This window comes from Primulina eburnea, chromosome 9 (genome assembly GCF_022965805.1).
Source record: "Primulina eburnea isolate SZY01 chromosome 9, ASM2296580v1, whole genome shotgun sequence".
NCBI classification, from domain to species: domain Eukaryota; kingdom Viridiplantae; phylum Streptophyta; class Magnoliopsida; order Lamiales; family Gesneriaceae; genus Primulina; species Primulina eburnea.
The window spans coordinates 5,911,615-5,930,223 of record NC_133109.1 but is presented as its reverse complement, the minus strand read 5'-3'; the positions used below and the strand labels follow the sequence as shown (position 1 = coordinate 5,930,223).

At 32.2% G+C, this 18,609-nt stretch overlaps 3 protein-coding genes and 1 long non-coding RNA gene across 4 annotated transcripts; 3 read left to right on the top strand and 1 right to left on the bottom strand.

The window, feature by feature from the left end:
- The first annotated feature begins 624 nt into the window (after window positions 1-624).
- Window positions 625-2,282, top strand: LOC140840411 (uncharacterized). The gene is made up of 3 exons (XR_012119964.1): window positions 625-982; window positions 1,656-1,827; window positions 1,908-2,282. It is a non-coding gene; the product is annotated as an uncharacterized lncRNA (long non-coding RNA).
- Window positions 2,283-3,111: 829 nt separating this feature from the next.
- Window positions 3,112-4,192, top strand: LOC140840686 (uncharacterized). Its single transcript, XM_073207858.1, has 3 exons — window positions 3,112-3,290; window positions 3,369-3,489; window positions 3,566-4,192. The coding sequence occupies exons 1-3, from the start codon at window positions 3,235-3,237 to the stop codon at window positions 4,190-4,192; spliced, it is 804 nt and encodes a 267-aa protein (XP_073063959.1). The 5' UTR covers window positions 3,112-3,234.
- Window positions 4,193-12,890: 8,698 nt separating this feature from the next.
- Window positions 12,891-14,536, top strand: LOC140840408 (mitogen-activated protein kinase kinase 5). Its single transcript, XM_073207611.1, has one exon. It carries the CDS (start codon window positions 13,093-13,095, stop codon window positions 14,044-14,046), a length of 954 nt encoding a protein of 317 aa, XP_073063712.1. The 5' UTR covers window positions 12,891-13,092; the 3' UTR covers window positions 14,047-14,536.
- Window positions 14,537-16,430: 1,894 nt separating this feature from the next.
- On the bottom strand, window positions 16,431-17,599 carry LOC140840410 (small polypeptide DEVIL 22-like). Its single transcript, XM_073207612.1, has one exon. The coding sequence runs from the start codon at window positions 17,122-17,124 to the stop codon at window positions 16,945-16,947; it is 180 nt and encodes a 59-aa protein (XP_073063713.1). The 5' UTR covers window positions 17,125-17,599; the 3' UTR covers window positions 16,431-16,944.
- Window positions 17,600-18,609: the final 1,010 nt, after the last annotated feature.

Below are 18,609 nucleotides of genomic sequence, written 5' to 3'. Positions count from 1 at the left end.
AGGATGTTTTAGTAAAATCAATTATTATGATAAGGTCAAAATTGACAAACTACGTGTTTGTTGGATAAATTCTATGAATACTTTGAATTTTATTATTATATTTTTTTTATTTAATTATAGATAAATTGAACATATTTTTTCCTTATTATAAAAGTGTTGTGTATTGTCAACTTTGTCCTTGTTTTGTACATACTTTAGTAATTTAGTAAAGATGTTTTAATAAAATCAATTATTATGATAAAGTCAAAACTGACAAACTACGTGTTTGTTGGATAAAGGTCAGGTTTGAGAACATATTTTTTTCTATGAATACTTTCATTTTTGTTATTATATATATTTTTTTAATTATAGATAAAGTGAACATATTTTTTCCGACCACAATTCACATGTTTGTTGAAAAAAATAAAAATCAATCAAGTTTGATTGAAATATCAAAATATTTTGATTTTTATTATTATACTTAAAGTTAACATATTTTTACTTAAAAAATGTCAAAATATTTGGATTATTATTATTATATTTTTTTATTTGATTATAGATAAAATGAAACTATTATTTTCTACAAAAATCTACATATTTGTTGAGAATTTTTTTTTTGGATTGAAATAAAGACTTTTTGTAATTTCGAAAAAACACTTCTCTCTCTTATTATTATCTCCAATCTCTCTCCCCAATAAAAGTTTTCTCCTCGGTTGAAATTTCTTCTCACACAGATTCTAAATCCTTTGCCGCTTGCCACCAGTTCTCGCGCTGTAAGTCGTCAAAATTTAGAAACAAATACATATTCGAAAACATCTCGTCATAATCTTTCTATCGATACCGATATTGAGGGGTATTTCGCAACGTAGTCGACAATCTTTTTCCTTCCGATCGTTCTTCCGACGTCATCCACCGCACCGGGCCTCCGCCGTTGCTCGGACTTGAATTTTCAAGGCATTTGGAGTTCGAAATCTTGTCCTAGCTCGAGTTTCATAGGCTGCCGGTGAGTGATTGTTTAACTATCAATTTAGTTCGACTTGTGGTACCAATTGTTAGAGGGGGTTATTTCTATTTTCTTGCTGTTAGTCCCCCTGTTTCTGTGCAAAAATTCCTCGAAAGACCGATTGTTGAATTTGACTCTCTCTGTTTTTCTGTGGAGGAGGAAAAAAATCATACAATTTGGGGTAGGAATGTTGTGCAGTATTTTGTTTCAAAACTTTGTGAAGTAAACCACAATGGTGCACGTATGAGTTTCTTGTGCTTTTCAGTGGTATGGCTTTGCTCCCTTAACATGTTACATCTTTTCTCCGAACCGGTGATTCTTGTTTTCTGCTTAGTAATGTTAGTTTGGGTCGTACGATTATATGTAATGATAATTATATTTTTGTGTCCTTGTAAACAATAAACCTTCTAAAATTTCTCCACAAATAGAAGCGGTGGACGATGTAAAATTTTACCATTGCTTTTAAATAACTGTATTTATTTCATTTTCCAAACATTTTGAATTAAAAACCCGTTCGATTTGTATACCATGCCAAAATATTATATTTCAATCACAATGTGGTAAGACCAATATCTATCGATTTCTATTATTTCCAATATACTTATTATTTATTTAAATTATTTTTGTTTAATATATTTCATTCTCAAAATTTTTTGTGCCATGCCAATTAAAGAGTACAAAATCATATAGTTCGAATGGACACCTTGCACATATGTCCTATCATCTCATTGCAACCGAGTCAAAAAAATGCTCCCATAAAGGTTAAAGTAGTACGACAGGGAAGCCAAATACCCGCCAAATCAAATTCGAAGCCTATAAGAAAACTGATCTTTGTGGACGAAGAGGTACTTTCTTCTTATCCATATTCATCTATATTTAAATTGTTGTTATATAATTAAATAAACATATTCCGTTTTCATTGAAGGGAACAAAAATACATGGAATAATGTTTTCGAACACAATAGATTTTTTTCAAGATCAGTTGAAGATAAACAAAACTTACATCATCTCCGATCCAATTATTCAAGAAGTCAACAACAACTATCCAAATGTCAACAAACGGATAGAATTGATTTTCCAAACGAAGACGACAATTGACGAACTACAAACTCAATTCACTTGTTCCAATGTGACTTCTGAATTTACAATGTTCGATGATGCAAGCAGAGAATCACATACTAATGAAGATATAGGTATCGATTTATGCGAACAATAAAAACTTTCTAGATTTATGTAATGAAATTATCACATGTTGTAAAAATTTTGCAGATATAATTGGTGTTTTGAAGGAAGTTCGACAGCTTAATAAATTTCACAAAAAATATATGAACATCATCAGATATAGAAGAGAGATAGTACTTATAAATCCTTCGTGAGTATTTATTCTATCTTTATGTCTTCATAAAAAAGAAAAAGCAAACTAATATTTTTCAAAGCATTATTTTAGTATTAAAATTTTACGATATATGATTGGATAAATATATTTTTCCCTCTTCTTAAAGGCTAGATACTATAACAATTACTTTATGGGATGATCTTGCTATTAACGAAGGACTATTTTTACAAGAGATAGAGATGGATAAACCGGTTATAGCTTTCTGTAACTTGGAAAGACATATATTTGAAGGTAAATTTTTTTAAAATTTTATAATCAATATTTACAATAATTATTCATTAGCATTACTCACTACTTCTTCTTATGACTGATAATAGGAAAGTTTCAGTTCAAATCAACAACAACAACAACAATGTTCACAAATCCATCTTGCATAGAAAAAGAAACAATAAATATATGGTATTATTATTTTCGATTGTTTTTAACAAAAGTATAATATTGATATTATTCTTTTTACTATTCAAGTTTGTAAATATCTTTATGTTAATCATTCTACTGCAGGTTATGGATGACACATCAAATTAAAGATGCTGAAGAAATTACTTTGAGGCAAATTCTCGATCAAATTAATATTCTACCAAAGGTTACGTATAATTTATTATTTAATTTATTTTTATTACTTCACAATTATTTTTTCGAATATTTATTCAATGGACCAAATATTTTATTAATGACATTTAAAAAAAAATTAGATAGGGAATCAAAAATTGATATTAAATTTGACTTTATGTATCTCACTTATTGACAAATACAGAACAAATTCTATTGCTTCAAGGCATACATATATGAGGTAGAAAATAAGGCGAATCCATGGTACGAAGCATGTAGTAATTGCTCAAAATCAGTCAACAAAACAATGAAAACCCGGAGCTGTAATTACTGCATAGACTTCAATATCAGTATTGTGTCAAGGTAAAATTACATTTAAACATTATATTTATAAGTTTACATGAGTTGACAATAATGCCTTACATTAAATTGTTATTGTAGATATAGAATAACGATGAGCGTAAATGATGGCACTGCCACTGCAAGTGTTACATTGTTCGGAAATGTCGCAAATGTTTTTATTGGCTGCAGCGTTGAAGATTATATCGATTCCATCACTAAGGTATACAAATAATGATTTTTTTTCCAAAGAATATATATAATTACCATTTACTAATAATAATATTCTTTTTCTACAGGATGGCAACACGTTAATATACTACAAGCATTTAGAGACACCAAATAGAGAAGAATATACATTTCTTCTCAAAATGGACAAGTCAGTTGAAATAAAAGATGGAACATTAGCATTTGTAATTGAAGGCATTCAAAATCCAAGCACAAATTTCAACAACAAAAACGTTGCAAGCAAAAAGAGATCTATAGATTTCAAACAAGAAGATATTAAAAAGAAAAGAGGATCTCCAACAAATATCATTAACGATATTGGCATACAAATAATAGAACACCACGACAATACAAATACGGAGATTAAGGATGATGAAATTATAGCTTCTCCTGCAAGGAAAGATTTTCAGCATCAAAAAATACAAAAAAAGAGAGGTCGTCCAAGAAAAGAATCATTAAAGAATAAAGATATGAAAATGCAAATGATTGATGGCGATAACACCACAAGAATAGTTATTGAAGATGATGATAATATTGCTTCTTTCATGAAGAAAAAAGGGCGAATGAAAAAGGAAAAACTCGTGAAAGATAGAAAATTCCAAAATATAAAAGAAGAAAGGTTGACACAATTATTTGATTTAAGTTTTAGAATGCATTATCTACGTTATATTTTTATTTTTCTGGAATTAAATAAATAGTAGTAAAATAATGTGATCAACAGCATAGATTATATTTTTTCTTTATCTCATATTTATTTTAATACTTTTGTTACATTATATTACATTGGATTTTACTGTTTGACTAAATAAAATAGATGAAAATCATTAATTATTTGTAAATTTATAATCTCTTCTTAACTCATTTCTTTAACAACATTTATCAACAATAGAAATGTGTTTCTACGTGCAATGCACGTGTCTTTTACTAGTTAAAAATAAAAGTCACTATAATATATTTGGATTGAGATATTTGAAATCATTTAATTGTTTCGTTGAATTTATACATGTAACAATTCAAATCCACGTTTTATTAATTTTAAGAAAATATAATAGCAATTAAAAATGGATTTGAAAACACACAACATTGTATGACATTTCAAATATATTTCCAAATCAAATATATTTGTTAAATCAAATTTATTCGTCCAAAAGCATGTAATAATATGACTCAGACGCAATCAATTTTGTCGCGGACGATCATAGACCTTATTCGCATAATAATATAAATGATAAGTTTTTAAATATTTTTAAAAAACCATAAGTAATTTTGTCCCAAAAAAAACATCATTAAATTTAGATTTTTTATTTGAACTAGTTATACCGCATACGCGATTTGTCTGTATACAGTTTTTTTTTATCATTATTGATTAACTAAAGTGAAATTTGACAAATTATGGAGGGATTAAATCGATATTTGAATTGTAGAAATAAAATAAAATAAAAATTAAAGTGTGTGTTGAAATTTAAAAAAACATAACAAAAAAAATTATAATATTAATATCATATAAAGGTAAAGTTAGAAGAAAAAGTTGGTGTTCTTCTTATGTGGTTACTATCATGTCCTCAACTTTAATAAATAGAGTACATAAGAAGTGAATATTGTCTCTATCTCATCAGATGTCAGCTTGAATTCATAGATAGATTTCTTTAATTTTCAAATCATATTATTTGCGCCTTTGGACACAAAATTTTCTGGTTACACTATATAAATCGTTTCATCAATTTTACCATTTAAAAACACAATTTTGCCATCCATCTGATGAAGCTAAGACACTCACCTCGATGGTGATATGTTTGACATTTTATATAAGGTTTAATTAATTACTTAAATGTTAGATACATAGTATTTATTTATTTCTCCTCTCACCTATATATATGTAGGTTTAATTAGTGACTTAAATTTCTACTTTAACATTGAATTATAAAATTCAATTTTCGATTCGATTCAGTGCTCGATTTTTTTAGTTTTATCCGAAGTTTGAAGACTCTTATACTTGAGTGGGAAAGAATGGCTTTGCCAGAATATATAAAAGGTAATGCACTCCTAGCTATATTTAGCTACGAGTTCTAGAAGAAATTTGTCATCTTTGGAAATAATTTACATTTAAATTAATATTTATGATATTTTAAGTACTGTAGTGAACAAAATCGAAACTTGATTTAAAGGTATGACATGATTTCAAGTAAGTGACCCCATGATTTTGTGTCCGTAGCATTTGTAAAATTTTAAATGTGCCGACAAGTATTTACATAGAGTTGCTGCTCTCCACACCATCGATGATCGAGGCGAGTGTCGATGGTTTTTTTTTTCTTTTTTATCAACGCTTCGTGTTAGATCCGAAATAATTTGGACATATGGAATTTTGTGCGTTAAAATATGGATCACACATTACTAAATTAACAATCAACGGCTTTAATTGATCTGAGATCGTGATATCCATATATATCGAGGTCGTTGATTATACATATTGAGATGTGCCCTTTTTTAAGCATCGAGAAGTCCCAAATTAACTATGAGTCTTTGCAATTTGAATCTAACATGAGGACAAAATAGAATACCTTCGTTTCTTTATGCATCTACCGATTACAGTTTATCTCTTTACCAAACATATTTTCCTCGTTTCTTGATTTTCTTTTAGGGTGTCAATTCGGGTGTTAGGGTGGGTTGGTCGGATTGAGCAATAATACTATTCAAAAATTGATCAACTCGAACTCAACCCGAACCCGAGTCAACTCGAAAACTCTCAACCTGAACCTGAACCTGAACCCGAATCAACCCGATCAACCCATCAACCTATAAAACCTGATTTTTGAATTTTTTAAAGAAAATTAAATAAAATTCAAATAATAATAATAATAATAATAATAATAATAATAATAATAATAATAATAAAAATAATAATAATAATATTTTATTTTAAACACATAATAACAAAATCTCCCTCATATATATGTTTAAATTTGAAAGTATAATTGTAGAAAAATAAAGTATATTTACTAAATCAAATAAACAATTATTTAAAAAATAAAAAATGTTCAAAATAAATATTAAATTATGAAAATTAATGATATAAATATACAATAAATATTTTTTCCAGACATAAAATATATAAAAAAAAATGTAGGCAATATTTACTAATTATATATATATTTTAAAAAAAATTAAATTTTGGTCAACTCGGGTCTCAACCCAACCCAACCCGATCATTTTTTTGGGGTCAGCTATCGGGTCCAACCCGATCGGACCCGAACTCGAAGACCCCAAACCTTATTTTTCGGGGTGAACCGTGTCGGGCTGGTGAGTCATATCTGATTTTGACACTCTGTTTTCTTTTCTGCTTGAAGGAACCTCACCATTAATGTGTGTTCCAAAAAGCTATTCTTATGTTCCTAGTTAAGCCACATCCTCCCGTTAACAAACCGGATTATTTCTTCGAATCTTTTCAAATATCTTGTTTTTCTTGAATGGACAAAGTTCAAGTAGATTTAAAATACGCTAAATATCAAATTATGTATTTTTAATAGATTTTGGTGTATCACAAATATATCTAAGATGAGTGTCATTTGAAATTCGTCTCTCAAATTTTTTTTTCTCTAATCAAATTCATCATTGAAGCGCAACCTCAGCAAAATTATGTTCCTTACTTAATTGACAAAGTATCGAATTATTTGATAATAAACTACAAAATCATCTTGTGTTCACATATAACTTCTTTGGTATTTATATTTTTGTTGGAATGCTTGAGCTTAACGAATATAAATTTAAAAAAAGAAAAAACAAAGAAAACTCGACCGAACAAAAACGTTCAAATGTGTTCCTTAAAAGATGCGAGGAAGTTTATCAAACAACAAGGAAGGTGCTGAGGAGCCTAAATGGGGGTGCATCAGCAACCATTCGTGCCTTGGAAATATCCAGGCAGTAGGCCTCTTAGAGGCGAGTGCCTCTCTTGTTCCTTGGAATTTCTAGAGTGAGAGGCTCCTTAGTACCTTCCTTACTGCCCCTGAAAGTTCCTGAGCAGAGAGGGAGGTGCATAAGCACCCGTAAAATGGTGCCTAGGTGTCTGGCACTACTGATTAACGGAAAGTTGTGAGTTTTCATGATATCTTGCATCAAATGGTATCCCGTGAATTTTTTCATCAGAATTTTTTATGAAGGGACACATCTTAAATGAAACAACATGTTACTAATGATTGAAATCTATAAATACATTATCAAAGGTAAAAAGAAGAGACTTTTGATCATCAGATTTTTCTGTACATTTGTATTCATTTTTCCTTCTCTTCTTCTTCTTTCTTTGAAAGAGAGTACACTCCATTTTCTGGTTATTTTTCTTACAATTTACAACAGTGTTATTGTAATAAGGAGTTGTATCTTGGAGAAGAATTTCCACAACCGAAGCACTAACGTGAGAAAAATTCTTCTTAAGGAGAAAGTGTTCAACACTCCCTTTAACTCAAATTCATGCAAATTTTTCATTGTCATTCTCGACTTTCAAGGTACACCAAAACAAGAATCATAGAAGATTTCTATATCATGGAAATCGAAGATGGCATCATCATCTACTGCAACAACTCTTTCAATCCCACAAGGATCAAAACAGATAAGTTCAATAGTGCAGATTTCAAAAGATGACAATAGAAAATGTTGTTCTATCTTACAAATCTGAGTTTGAAAATAATTTTTAAGGAGGATCCAGCCACCGTCGCAGAGAAAAAATTCGACGCTAATAAAAAAGTTGCACTAGATACATGAAACCAGAGTGATTTTCTCTATAGGAACTACATCTTGAATGGATTGGACAATGCACTTTACAATGTGCATTCTCAAGTCAAGACTGCAATGTTGAAGGAATAAAAGTAATAATTTTGTTTACCTTTTGAGTGTTCTGATTTATGGCATGTTCGCTTAGGACATGTAAATATTAATAATATGCATTGTTTGATGAATTTAGAATTTTTTTCCTAAATACAACATTGATCAAGACATAAACGTGAGATATGTGTTGAAGCAAAAATGAACAAAACGACTTTCCATTTCATTGAAAGATATACAACTCCTCTAGAAATAATACATATTGATTTTGGTGATTTAAAGTTTGTGCAAACTAGATGATGGAAAAGGTACTACGTAAAATTTATTGACGATTGCACGAGGTACTGTTACATAAATATTTTAAGAAGTAAAGATGAAGCAATTGAGACATTCAAAACATACAAAACCTGAATTATTGAATATGTTAGGTAATCATATTCAGGACAAGGTACCCCATAAGAAAATGATAAAACGCCATATGAATCGTAGAAATGACATGAACGAACTACAAATACTTGAAAGTGTGGGGGAGCTTGGCGAAGATTCAAATACCAAAGCCAATGCAAGTCAAAATTGGATCAAATACGATTGACCGTATACTCATTGGATATGATCATAACAATAGTGGACAAATTTGAAAATTCTAAAACAAATATAGGCATGACGATTGAGTCAAGAAATTTCACATTCTTTGAAAATATCTTTCCTTGCAAAGTAAGGCAAGAAGAACATTATCGCAAAAGAAACATATAAATGGTAGATGAAGGTTACTATTGAACTTTCACAAGATAAGAAATCTAGGACAATTGAAGGCTCTTCTAAAGAAAAAGAACTTATGCGAAATAAAAGAGCTAGAACCTTGAAGTCTTTTGGTCCAGATTTCCACACTTACATCCTGGAAAATGAATCAATGAACTTACAAGATGCACCGTCTAGCCCTGAAGCTAGAAATTGGGAAGAAGCCATCAATGCATAAATGGATTCTATTACGCAAAACCATATTCGGGAACTTGTGGATCTTCCACCATGTACGAAACCATTGGGATGAAAATGGGTCCTGAAAAGAAAGTATAAAACTGATGGAATATTAGAAAAATACAAGGCCTATTACGAAAACTATAATTGGGAATTGGTGGATCTTCCACCAGGTACCAAACCATTGTGATGCGAATGGGTCCTGAAAATAAAGTATAAAAGTGATGGAACAGTCGAAAAATACAAGGCCAAATTGATGGCTAAAGGCTATAGATAAAATGAAGGTCTTGATTTCTTCGATATGTACTCAACAATTTCAAGAATAATTTCTATTTGTGTGCTCATTGCAATCGCAGCTTTGCATATGCTTGAAATAAAACAAATATATGTCAAAACTACATTCTTGAATTGTGAAATTGAAGGAGAGATATATATGGAACAACTCGAAGGTTATAGCTCGAGGTCGAGAAAGGAAAGTTTGACGACCATTAAGTCCTTATATGGACTTAAACAAGTGCCCAAATAGTGGCATGAGAAATTCGACAAAGTGATGTTGCCCAATAGTTTTCAGATTAATGGGTGTGACAATTGTGTCTACATTAAATGAACTTGAGAATCTTATGTAATAGTGTTTCTATATGTAGAAGACATACTTATAATGGGGAGTAACCAAGACATGGTCAAAGAAACAAAGAAAACATTGACAAAAATTTTTGATATGAAATAAATCAGTAATGCTGATGTTATTCTGGGATTAAAATCTCTATAAAACTTAAGAAACAATAATCATATCTCAATCTCATTATGTTGAATCTGTCTTGAAAAAGTTTAATGCTTATGACTCATTTCCCGTAAAAACGCCTAAGGACTTGAGCATCCATTTAGGTAAAAATCATGGAGAACCGGTGTCTCAACTAAATAATCCATAATTATTGGAATCCTTATATACATCACTAACTGTACTTGATTGAACATCACTTGTGCTATAAATAAATTGAGCCGATCCACGAGCAATCCTATTGATGCTCGTTGGAAGTCTTTGACAGGGTGCTTAGATATTTCATGCACACATTAGAGTATGGACTTCACTATACAAAATATCTTGCGATATTAGAAGGATATAGTGATGCTAATTAGATTTCTGACACGAAAGACTCCAAATCCACCAGTGGCTATGTCTTTAACATTGGTGCTGGTGCAGTATCTTAGAAGTAAAAAACTAGCATGCATTGCTAGATCGACTATGAAATCTGAATTCATAGCAATATACAAGGCTGCAGAAAAAGTAGGATGACTTCGTAATTTTGGAAGATATCCATGTTGGGCAAGTCCAGTGCCTACAATAATGATATATTGCGACAGTCAATTGCAATGGCACAAATAGGATGTACAATGGTAAATCTCGACATATTCATCGAAGATATAATACAGTGCGAGAATTTTTCCCAAATAGAGTTATCTCTATGGATTATGTTAAATCAAAAGATAACTTAGCGGATCCGCTTACGAAAGAATGAATGAAGATCAAGTGTATATCTTGTCTAGAGTAATGAGTTTAAAACCTACAAAATAAAGTTTTCATAGTGGAAATTCAACCTTGTTGATTGGAAATCCCAAGATCTAGGTTCAATTAGACAACAAAATTATGAAAACTTGAGTTAACAATCGGGAGATTTTCCCTTTCATTCTTAAGACAACGAGTGTTGTTGTCTACCAATGTAGTGAGGTTAAGTAATGGACTTTTAATGACTTTTTAGCTTGTCAGAAGAAGAGTATGGCATGATAATTTAAAAAATGAAATCACCTATGTAAGTGTCAGGGCGAGTCGCCTCAACAAAACACTTACGAAACCAATAAGTGTTCTATGACCAAAACAGACACAACCGATAAAGAACTAAATGGAATGTTGGGAAGTTATCGTGTAATTATTGTTGTTTGGTTTTACATTAACTGCCAAGAAGTTTAAGACATTAAGTTCATTTCGTGGCCTAATAAATCCGATATTATTCCACTAAAAAAAGTTCAAGTGAAAAGCCGCCTATCCTGATATGATAATTTTTCGTGTATACACTCTTTTGATACCACATGTATGTATTAATTTACAATATTGTTATTGTAAGAAGATTTGTTGTATCTTGGAGAATAATTGTCATAACCAGAGCGCCAAGACATGGCAAAATTCTTCTTAAAGAGATAGAGTGTTTAACATTTATCTCAATTTAAATTTTTGCCAATTTTTCATTGTCATTCTCGAGTTTCAAGGTATACCATACCATAAACAACAATTTTTAATATAATCCAATCTCTTTCTAATGTGGCAACTTTTATCCCTAATAGTCTCGATGCTATATCAATCAGTATACTTGCACAACATATTGACTATATGAAGTCAAACAATTATAGATGTTAAAGAAATTTCTAATTGTAACATATTTTTCGTGCGCAATGGCCAAGCCAAAGATGGTCCTCCCCTAAAATTTAAGTTTTCCGGCCTGCGATTTAATTATAGTTATATATATATATAAATTAAAATGGATTAAAATAATATAATTTGGTCACCTAAATTTGAAAAAACCTTATAAATTTGTTGGTTAATTCCATGAAAATGAAATTCTATTATTGATAGGAACACTATATTATTATTATTATTATTATTATTATTATTATTATTATTATTATTATTATTATTAATGACCACTATTATAAAATGTAGGTTTCATTGAAAGTTGTCACGCACAAATTGGGACAAGGGACTTAACTTGTTCACACGCATTTGGTCGCCTCATTGTCAGTCTGCTCAAATCCATTTCTTCTTTCGTGTGCTCACGCACCTTCATCCACACTCATTATTTCATACATGTTTTTAAATTTCAAATTCCTCCAATCTTTTTTATTATTGTAAAATTATAAGTAATTCAACTAATACAAATTTTATAGCACAAGTGCAATTTTATCAACATTTGGATCAAATTCTTGTTTATGTTAGACATTTTCAATAACTCGTTTGCCAATATGAAACAATACAATCTTCATCGTTTAACAATAAATAAAAAAAAGTAATACCTATGTTTGATTTCATTCATTGCTAGCAAGCTATTAAGAAAAATTTTCGTGCTAAAAATTAGACATTAATTTGATTTTCGATTAACTTTGTTTCGCTAGAATCATGCTAACATAAAGATAGTACCTTAATAATAGATCGATTTGGACGTATGAGGTGCGTAAAGATACATGGAGCAAAACTATAATGTTAAGATTGAAACTTGAACTTAACTCAACCCCAAAAGCTAGCTCAAGGGAGAAGGATTGTCCAAACTCATATATACAACTCCAAAGTTATTTATACAACCGATATGAGATAATTAACACACTGCTCACGCTCAGGAATGAGCATATAGAGCGTGAAGTTTAAAAATGACCTAATTATAGGTAGAACAGGTGATCTAATTATAGATAGTCCAACATATAACGGTGAAACTTAGGCTCTAATATCATGTTAAGATTGAAATAATTTGACACATGGAAATAGTCATCTCATGGATCATTTGTTTCAAAATAAAAATAAATCATCATGGAAACTAAGAATGAAGAAGAAGAGGAGAGAAAGAAAATTAGAAGATTATACGGTTGACTAATTGCATGATTACTCTGAAATTGCTTGATTTGAACGCATCACCACACTCTATAAATAGTTTGATCGGGCCATCTCGAACTTGACGTAGCAGATTTGTCTTCTGTTGGCCGTTCATAATTCTGATAATCTGTGAGTTTTGGTGAAAAAGATCGGTTTTTTAATCACATTGAGTGTGTGATGACACCCTTCCAACCACCGTCTGCCGCCAAACGCCCGCGGAGGCGCCTCGGCCTAACCCTCCCTCTTCCGAATCGCGACACTTCGCTTGCTGTTCCCCTCCCTCTTCCGCCCGCATTCTCTAACTCTCAGCCTTTGGAGTATTCCGAGCTGGAGCGTGTGAGCAGGATTGGTAGCGGCGCAGGAGGTACTGTCTACAAGGTTCTCCACCGTCCCTCTGCCAAGTTCTACGCACTTAAAGTGATGTACGGCCACCACGAAGACGCTGTGCTCGTTAAGATATGCCGCGAAATCGAGATTCTCCGTGACGTCGACAATCCCAACATCGTCAAATGCCACAACCTCTTCGATCACAACGGGGAAGTTCAAGTTCTTCTGGAGTATATGGACAGAGGATCTCTGGAGGGTACACGCATCTCCCATGAACCCTCTCTATCTGATCTCACCCGACAGGTTCTCTCCGGATTGCACTACCTTCACAAGCGCAGAATCGTTCATCGTGACATCAAGCCCTCCAACTTGCTGATAAATTCACGCAGAAACGTAAAGATAGCTGATTTCGGCGTGTCCCGGTTCTTGACTCAAACGATGGACCCTTGTAATTCGTCGGTCGGAACAATAGCGTACATGAGCCCGGAAAGAATCAACACTGATCTTAATCACGGTAAATATGACGGATATGCCGGTGATATATGGAGTTTGGGAGTCAGCATTCTTGAATTTTACTTGGGAAAGTTTCCGTTTTCCGTTGGACAGCAAGGAGATTGGGCTAGTCTAATGTGTGCCATTTGTATGTCCCATCCGCCGGAGGCTCCCGCCTCCGCGAGCAGAGAGTTTCGAGATTTTATCGCTTGTTGCCTTCACAGAGATCCCACGAAGCGATGGACCGCAGCAAAGCTGTTGCGGCATCCTTTTATCACGCTGCATGTGTCGCCTGAGAGTATAACTAATTAATTTGGGGATTTTCTTTGTACTTCGATGCCGGTTTAGGCATACTTTTCTTGCTATATTTACGTTGGGTACATGATAGATCAATCTTGAAACTATTATTAACATCGATCAATTCTTGCTTCTTTCATTCGGGACCAAGTGGACTTTTGATCATAAGCTTGCAACCACCTCTATCAAATTCAATGAAAAGTCACAATTTGGTGATGGTGGTGAAGAAGCAAACTCAATGTAACAGAAACTTGATTGGCGGCTTGATACATTTTAGGCATACTCCACCTAGTTTATGTAGCATTTTGGCTTGGTTGGAGTAGTATCCATATTCATGTACTCTCCTACAAAGCCTCACCATGGAACCACAATGAGAATTTGGCTTATCATTGAAGGACAAAAACAGAATGATCCTCGGGTTCATTTTATCATAGATTTGATATCAAAAAGGACTTGTTACCTTATAATTATGTAGTCTACATGAATAAGTAGCTGAAAATCTTGCAAAATCCCTTTACTTCAAGAAGTATGTTTATTTGTTAATACCTTATAATCGATCCGACGCTGAAGTTTCAAGTTTGAGACAATGTCTTCGGTTCGAGACTCTATTGTAACAAACGTCTCCCATATTAAATATGAAAAAAAGTGCGTCTATTCCACAAATCAACTTGAAGCTTGTAGCTTTGGAATAAGGGGGAGTGATAAACATTGATTCAAAGAAAACAATAGACTCACTCCTAAATTTTCATTCTTTTTTTGGTTGAATAATTTATGGCAAAAACTTGTGTGAGATGGTCTCACGGGTCGTATTTGTCAGACGGATCTCTTATTTGGTTCATCAATGAAAAAGTATTATTTTTTATGCTAAGAGTATTATTATTTATTGTGAATATAGATAGGGATGACCCGTCTCACAGATTAAGATCCGTGAGACGGTCTCACATAAGACCCACTCATAATTTATATTATAGAGCTAATAAACTCTATTTGCAGTAAAAAAAAAATTATTTTAAGATATTATTGTTCAAGTTGTAAACATATAACTTTTCAATCCTAAAGTAAATGAATAACATGAGTGATTCTTCTTTAAAAAATTATACCTCATTTTCATATCTTTGATTCCTCTGTTTTAATACAAGTACACTGCCTTCTAACTGCTTTTCCAAGCAGACGTGAGGTAGGGGCCCGTTGCGGGATATTCCTAATTGGGCTCTCTCTTGCTTGTCCGTCAAGCCTTTTTCTCTGAGTGCGTGTCTATATATATAGTGGTATATGAACAATTAAACTGGTGAAAATATATGAACGAAATTTTGATAATATTTAAATGAATTAGAACATGTCTATTAGCATTTATCAATTGAAACAAATCAAATATCAAAAATAAAAAAATCATGACCATATATTGTATATGAATAAGAGACGTAATCGTATTTACAGCTAGTTCGGTACGGTCTACCGGTTTTTTCAAAGAAAACCATATATCGTACCGAAAATTTTGTTACCGAGAAAATAGATACCGATATCGTGTATACTGAAATTTCGGTATGATATATATTTCATACATTTCTTCCCAACACATTCGGTATATCGATTTTTTTTGGTACAATATCAATAAATATCGTCTATACCGAAATCATTAAAAAAAACTGTGGAGTTCTTTTTCCACTAACTTTGGGAAAATACTGAAGTTAGCTGGACCAATCTCATGCAAAAGTGAAGAAGTGATCAATTTTTAGCATCTTTCGAGTCGACGGAATGAATTATTACAATTAAGTCTCGAATCCAAAATCACGTTTAGAAATATTTGATATAGCCATCAACGTCTTTACCAATTTTTGAACATTGTTAAAAAAATCACATATCAAATTAGTAGTTTGACTTTTTAGAATATAATCCCGACCAGCTGTCTAAATTTTTTATGGTTATCAAATTTGTGACAAGATGCACATATATGACATCTACAATAAATTAAAGTGAATCCTGCTTAGAAGGATAATATAATAGTAATGATAATTACGTAAAATTAATATAATAATATTGAAAAATTAATTATTATCAAATTAATATTCAATTTTCAGAGTCAAATGCTGCTGGCAAAGTGGGTTTCTTCATCTATAAGACACAAAATCCTCCTCCTCCCTTGGACTGAATCCAATTATTGACTGATTTTAATTCCTTGAGGAAAATAAATTACCAGCATAAAACAAGGTAGAAATATTCTTATTTCCCGACATAAAATAAGAATAGAAATACTAATAGGATTATGCCAAATTTATTTAATTAGCAAATTAACCTACGTATAAGTACTTGTTTTGAATGTTTTTATCTGGACTTCTCACCATTTTTTTTACTAATCGCAGATAACTAATTATTCAGGAAAAATAATATTTCACAAAAGATAAAAAAAAACTTTTTTTATTTATTAGGACACGAGCCGGTACAATCATTATTCTTAATTCGTTACATCATTTGATACAGACATCAAATGTTGCCACGAATCAACAAGAAGAAAGGAATTTACTCCTAAAGATCGAAAAACAGTAATGTCTCATCAGCTCGACCCTTTACGGAGATGCCCATTTTTGTTCTAAAGAGCTTCAACCAACATGATTGCATACGCAGTGTCCAAATATATTGTAAATCTCTCCTCTGCCAACAAAAAACTGGTACATATTCAAACCAACTTAGGTTTAAAAAAGGCAGTTTAAGGAAAGAAATATATATATTTGGCCACCATATATATACGAAAGAAGCCATCGATTAATGGAGAAAAAAGAATCCGGACCTCCATTAATCTTGGCTGATATTAGCGTATATATATGCACTTTTTTCCCATTAATTTTTCTTGATGTTTGGACGCCCGAGAGGCGATAAATAGGCATATATTGGTGGAAAAAAATGAAGGGTTTTTGCTTATTCATCTCCTTGAATGTACCAGCATAGCAACATGGTGGCGCAACGTCGCAGGATGTAGATGCGAGCTCTTTGCTCTCGAACCAAAGAAGCGCATTTTCTTGTGAAGTTGTGATTGCTCTTCGATTTTCTTGGATTGGAGATCTTATTCTTGATCTTTTGCTTCAACTGATCGGCCATGTTTCTTCTAATCTGAGGTTTGAATTGGGACAAATTTCAGAAGAATACTTCGCCAAAAGCAAAAAAAAAAAAAGACGGACGGGAAAAAATTTCTGGGGAAAAAAGCTCACGGGGTTTTTGGAGCTGGACCCTTGAGGAAAGATGTGACAAAGGGTTTGATACATATATAGTGAGAATATGGTTGACCAGGTTTGGAAAATGGGGGAGTGAACATGGTCAGTTTCGAAAACTTAGGGATCCTGCATGGGGAATTGTGGCAAATTAAATGGACAGCTAATGAAAATATAGGTTTTTTATAAGGGTGAACGTGGGGGTGTGTTTTTTATAGTGAAAAATACAGTATATTTGAATTGGGATTGAAGAATTGATTGGGATGATTAGCTGCTTTGGAGTGAAAATTAGTAGAAAAATAGGGAAGCCAGCATTGGAAACGGAGGGTTGCTTGATCAAGACAAGACAGCCTGTAATTGAGGGAATAGTGTGTCGGCTTGCGAGCAAGTTTTAATCCGTCTCTTGCAATGTGTTATAGGCCTCATTACAATATTTAATCGACAGGGCGCGGGGGAATAACTGTGTCGTATGTATTTTCATTTTTCGACGTCTCAAACAGTACTTCATATCAACTCATGATCATCATCTGCTCGTATCCAGTTCTAGCAATGATAGGGTGGACTGATCTACACCATCGACTTAGTCGACCGTTGGCTCGACACGTTCCGTTCACCTTGCTATACCAGCTCAGGAGTTTAGATGGTCATGAGATCTGAATAGAGTAGTCTAAGTACTAATCCTGCTAAGTCCTTACAATATTTTTACAAGGAATCATCCCATATTAGTCGGTGTGATCATGTCTGATTTATTATTGGAAATATACCAAGTATCTCGTGAGATCTTTTTAGGGGAGTGATTGTGTAGTATTCATCGAGGGATTAACTATTATTTAAGAGAAGAAGAATAATATTGGAATTGGTGAGTTGAGCAAATCTCTAAAATCATTACAAAAGGGATCATATTCTGTCATCCATGTGGCCTCTGAGATTTTGGAAATCTTTGTATTCTGTATAGTTAACTTGAATGATTTGATCTTCAGACAACTTAAATCTTAATAGATTCACCTGTTCGATCTCTTATTTATTAAAACTATTCAGAATTGTTTGATTTTTAATCTCTCCCAGATATTTGTTGATCGCTAGCTGTCATCTTACAAGTCATTAGGATGATACTGATACGTTGTCCACTTATCGTGTTTATGTTTATACCCACTGTTAGGTGACCCTCATTTAGTGGACGTGATGAAACATATAAAAATTGTATATTCACTGGGTGAGTGTTATCTCAACTGTGAACACACAATATATATATATATATATATAGAAATATATTTCTACAAATTAATTAGGTCTAGTTTTTCCAAGTAATATTTTGGATCAGTCAAATACAGATGTTATGGATAACATTAAAAATTTGGGCGAATCCTAACGTAGG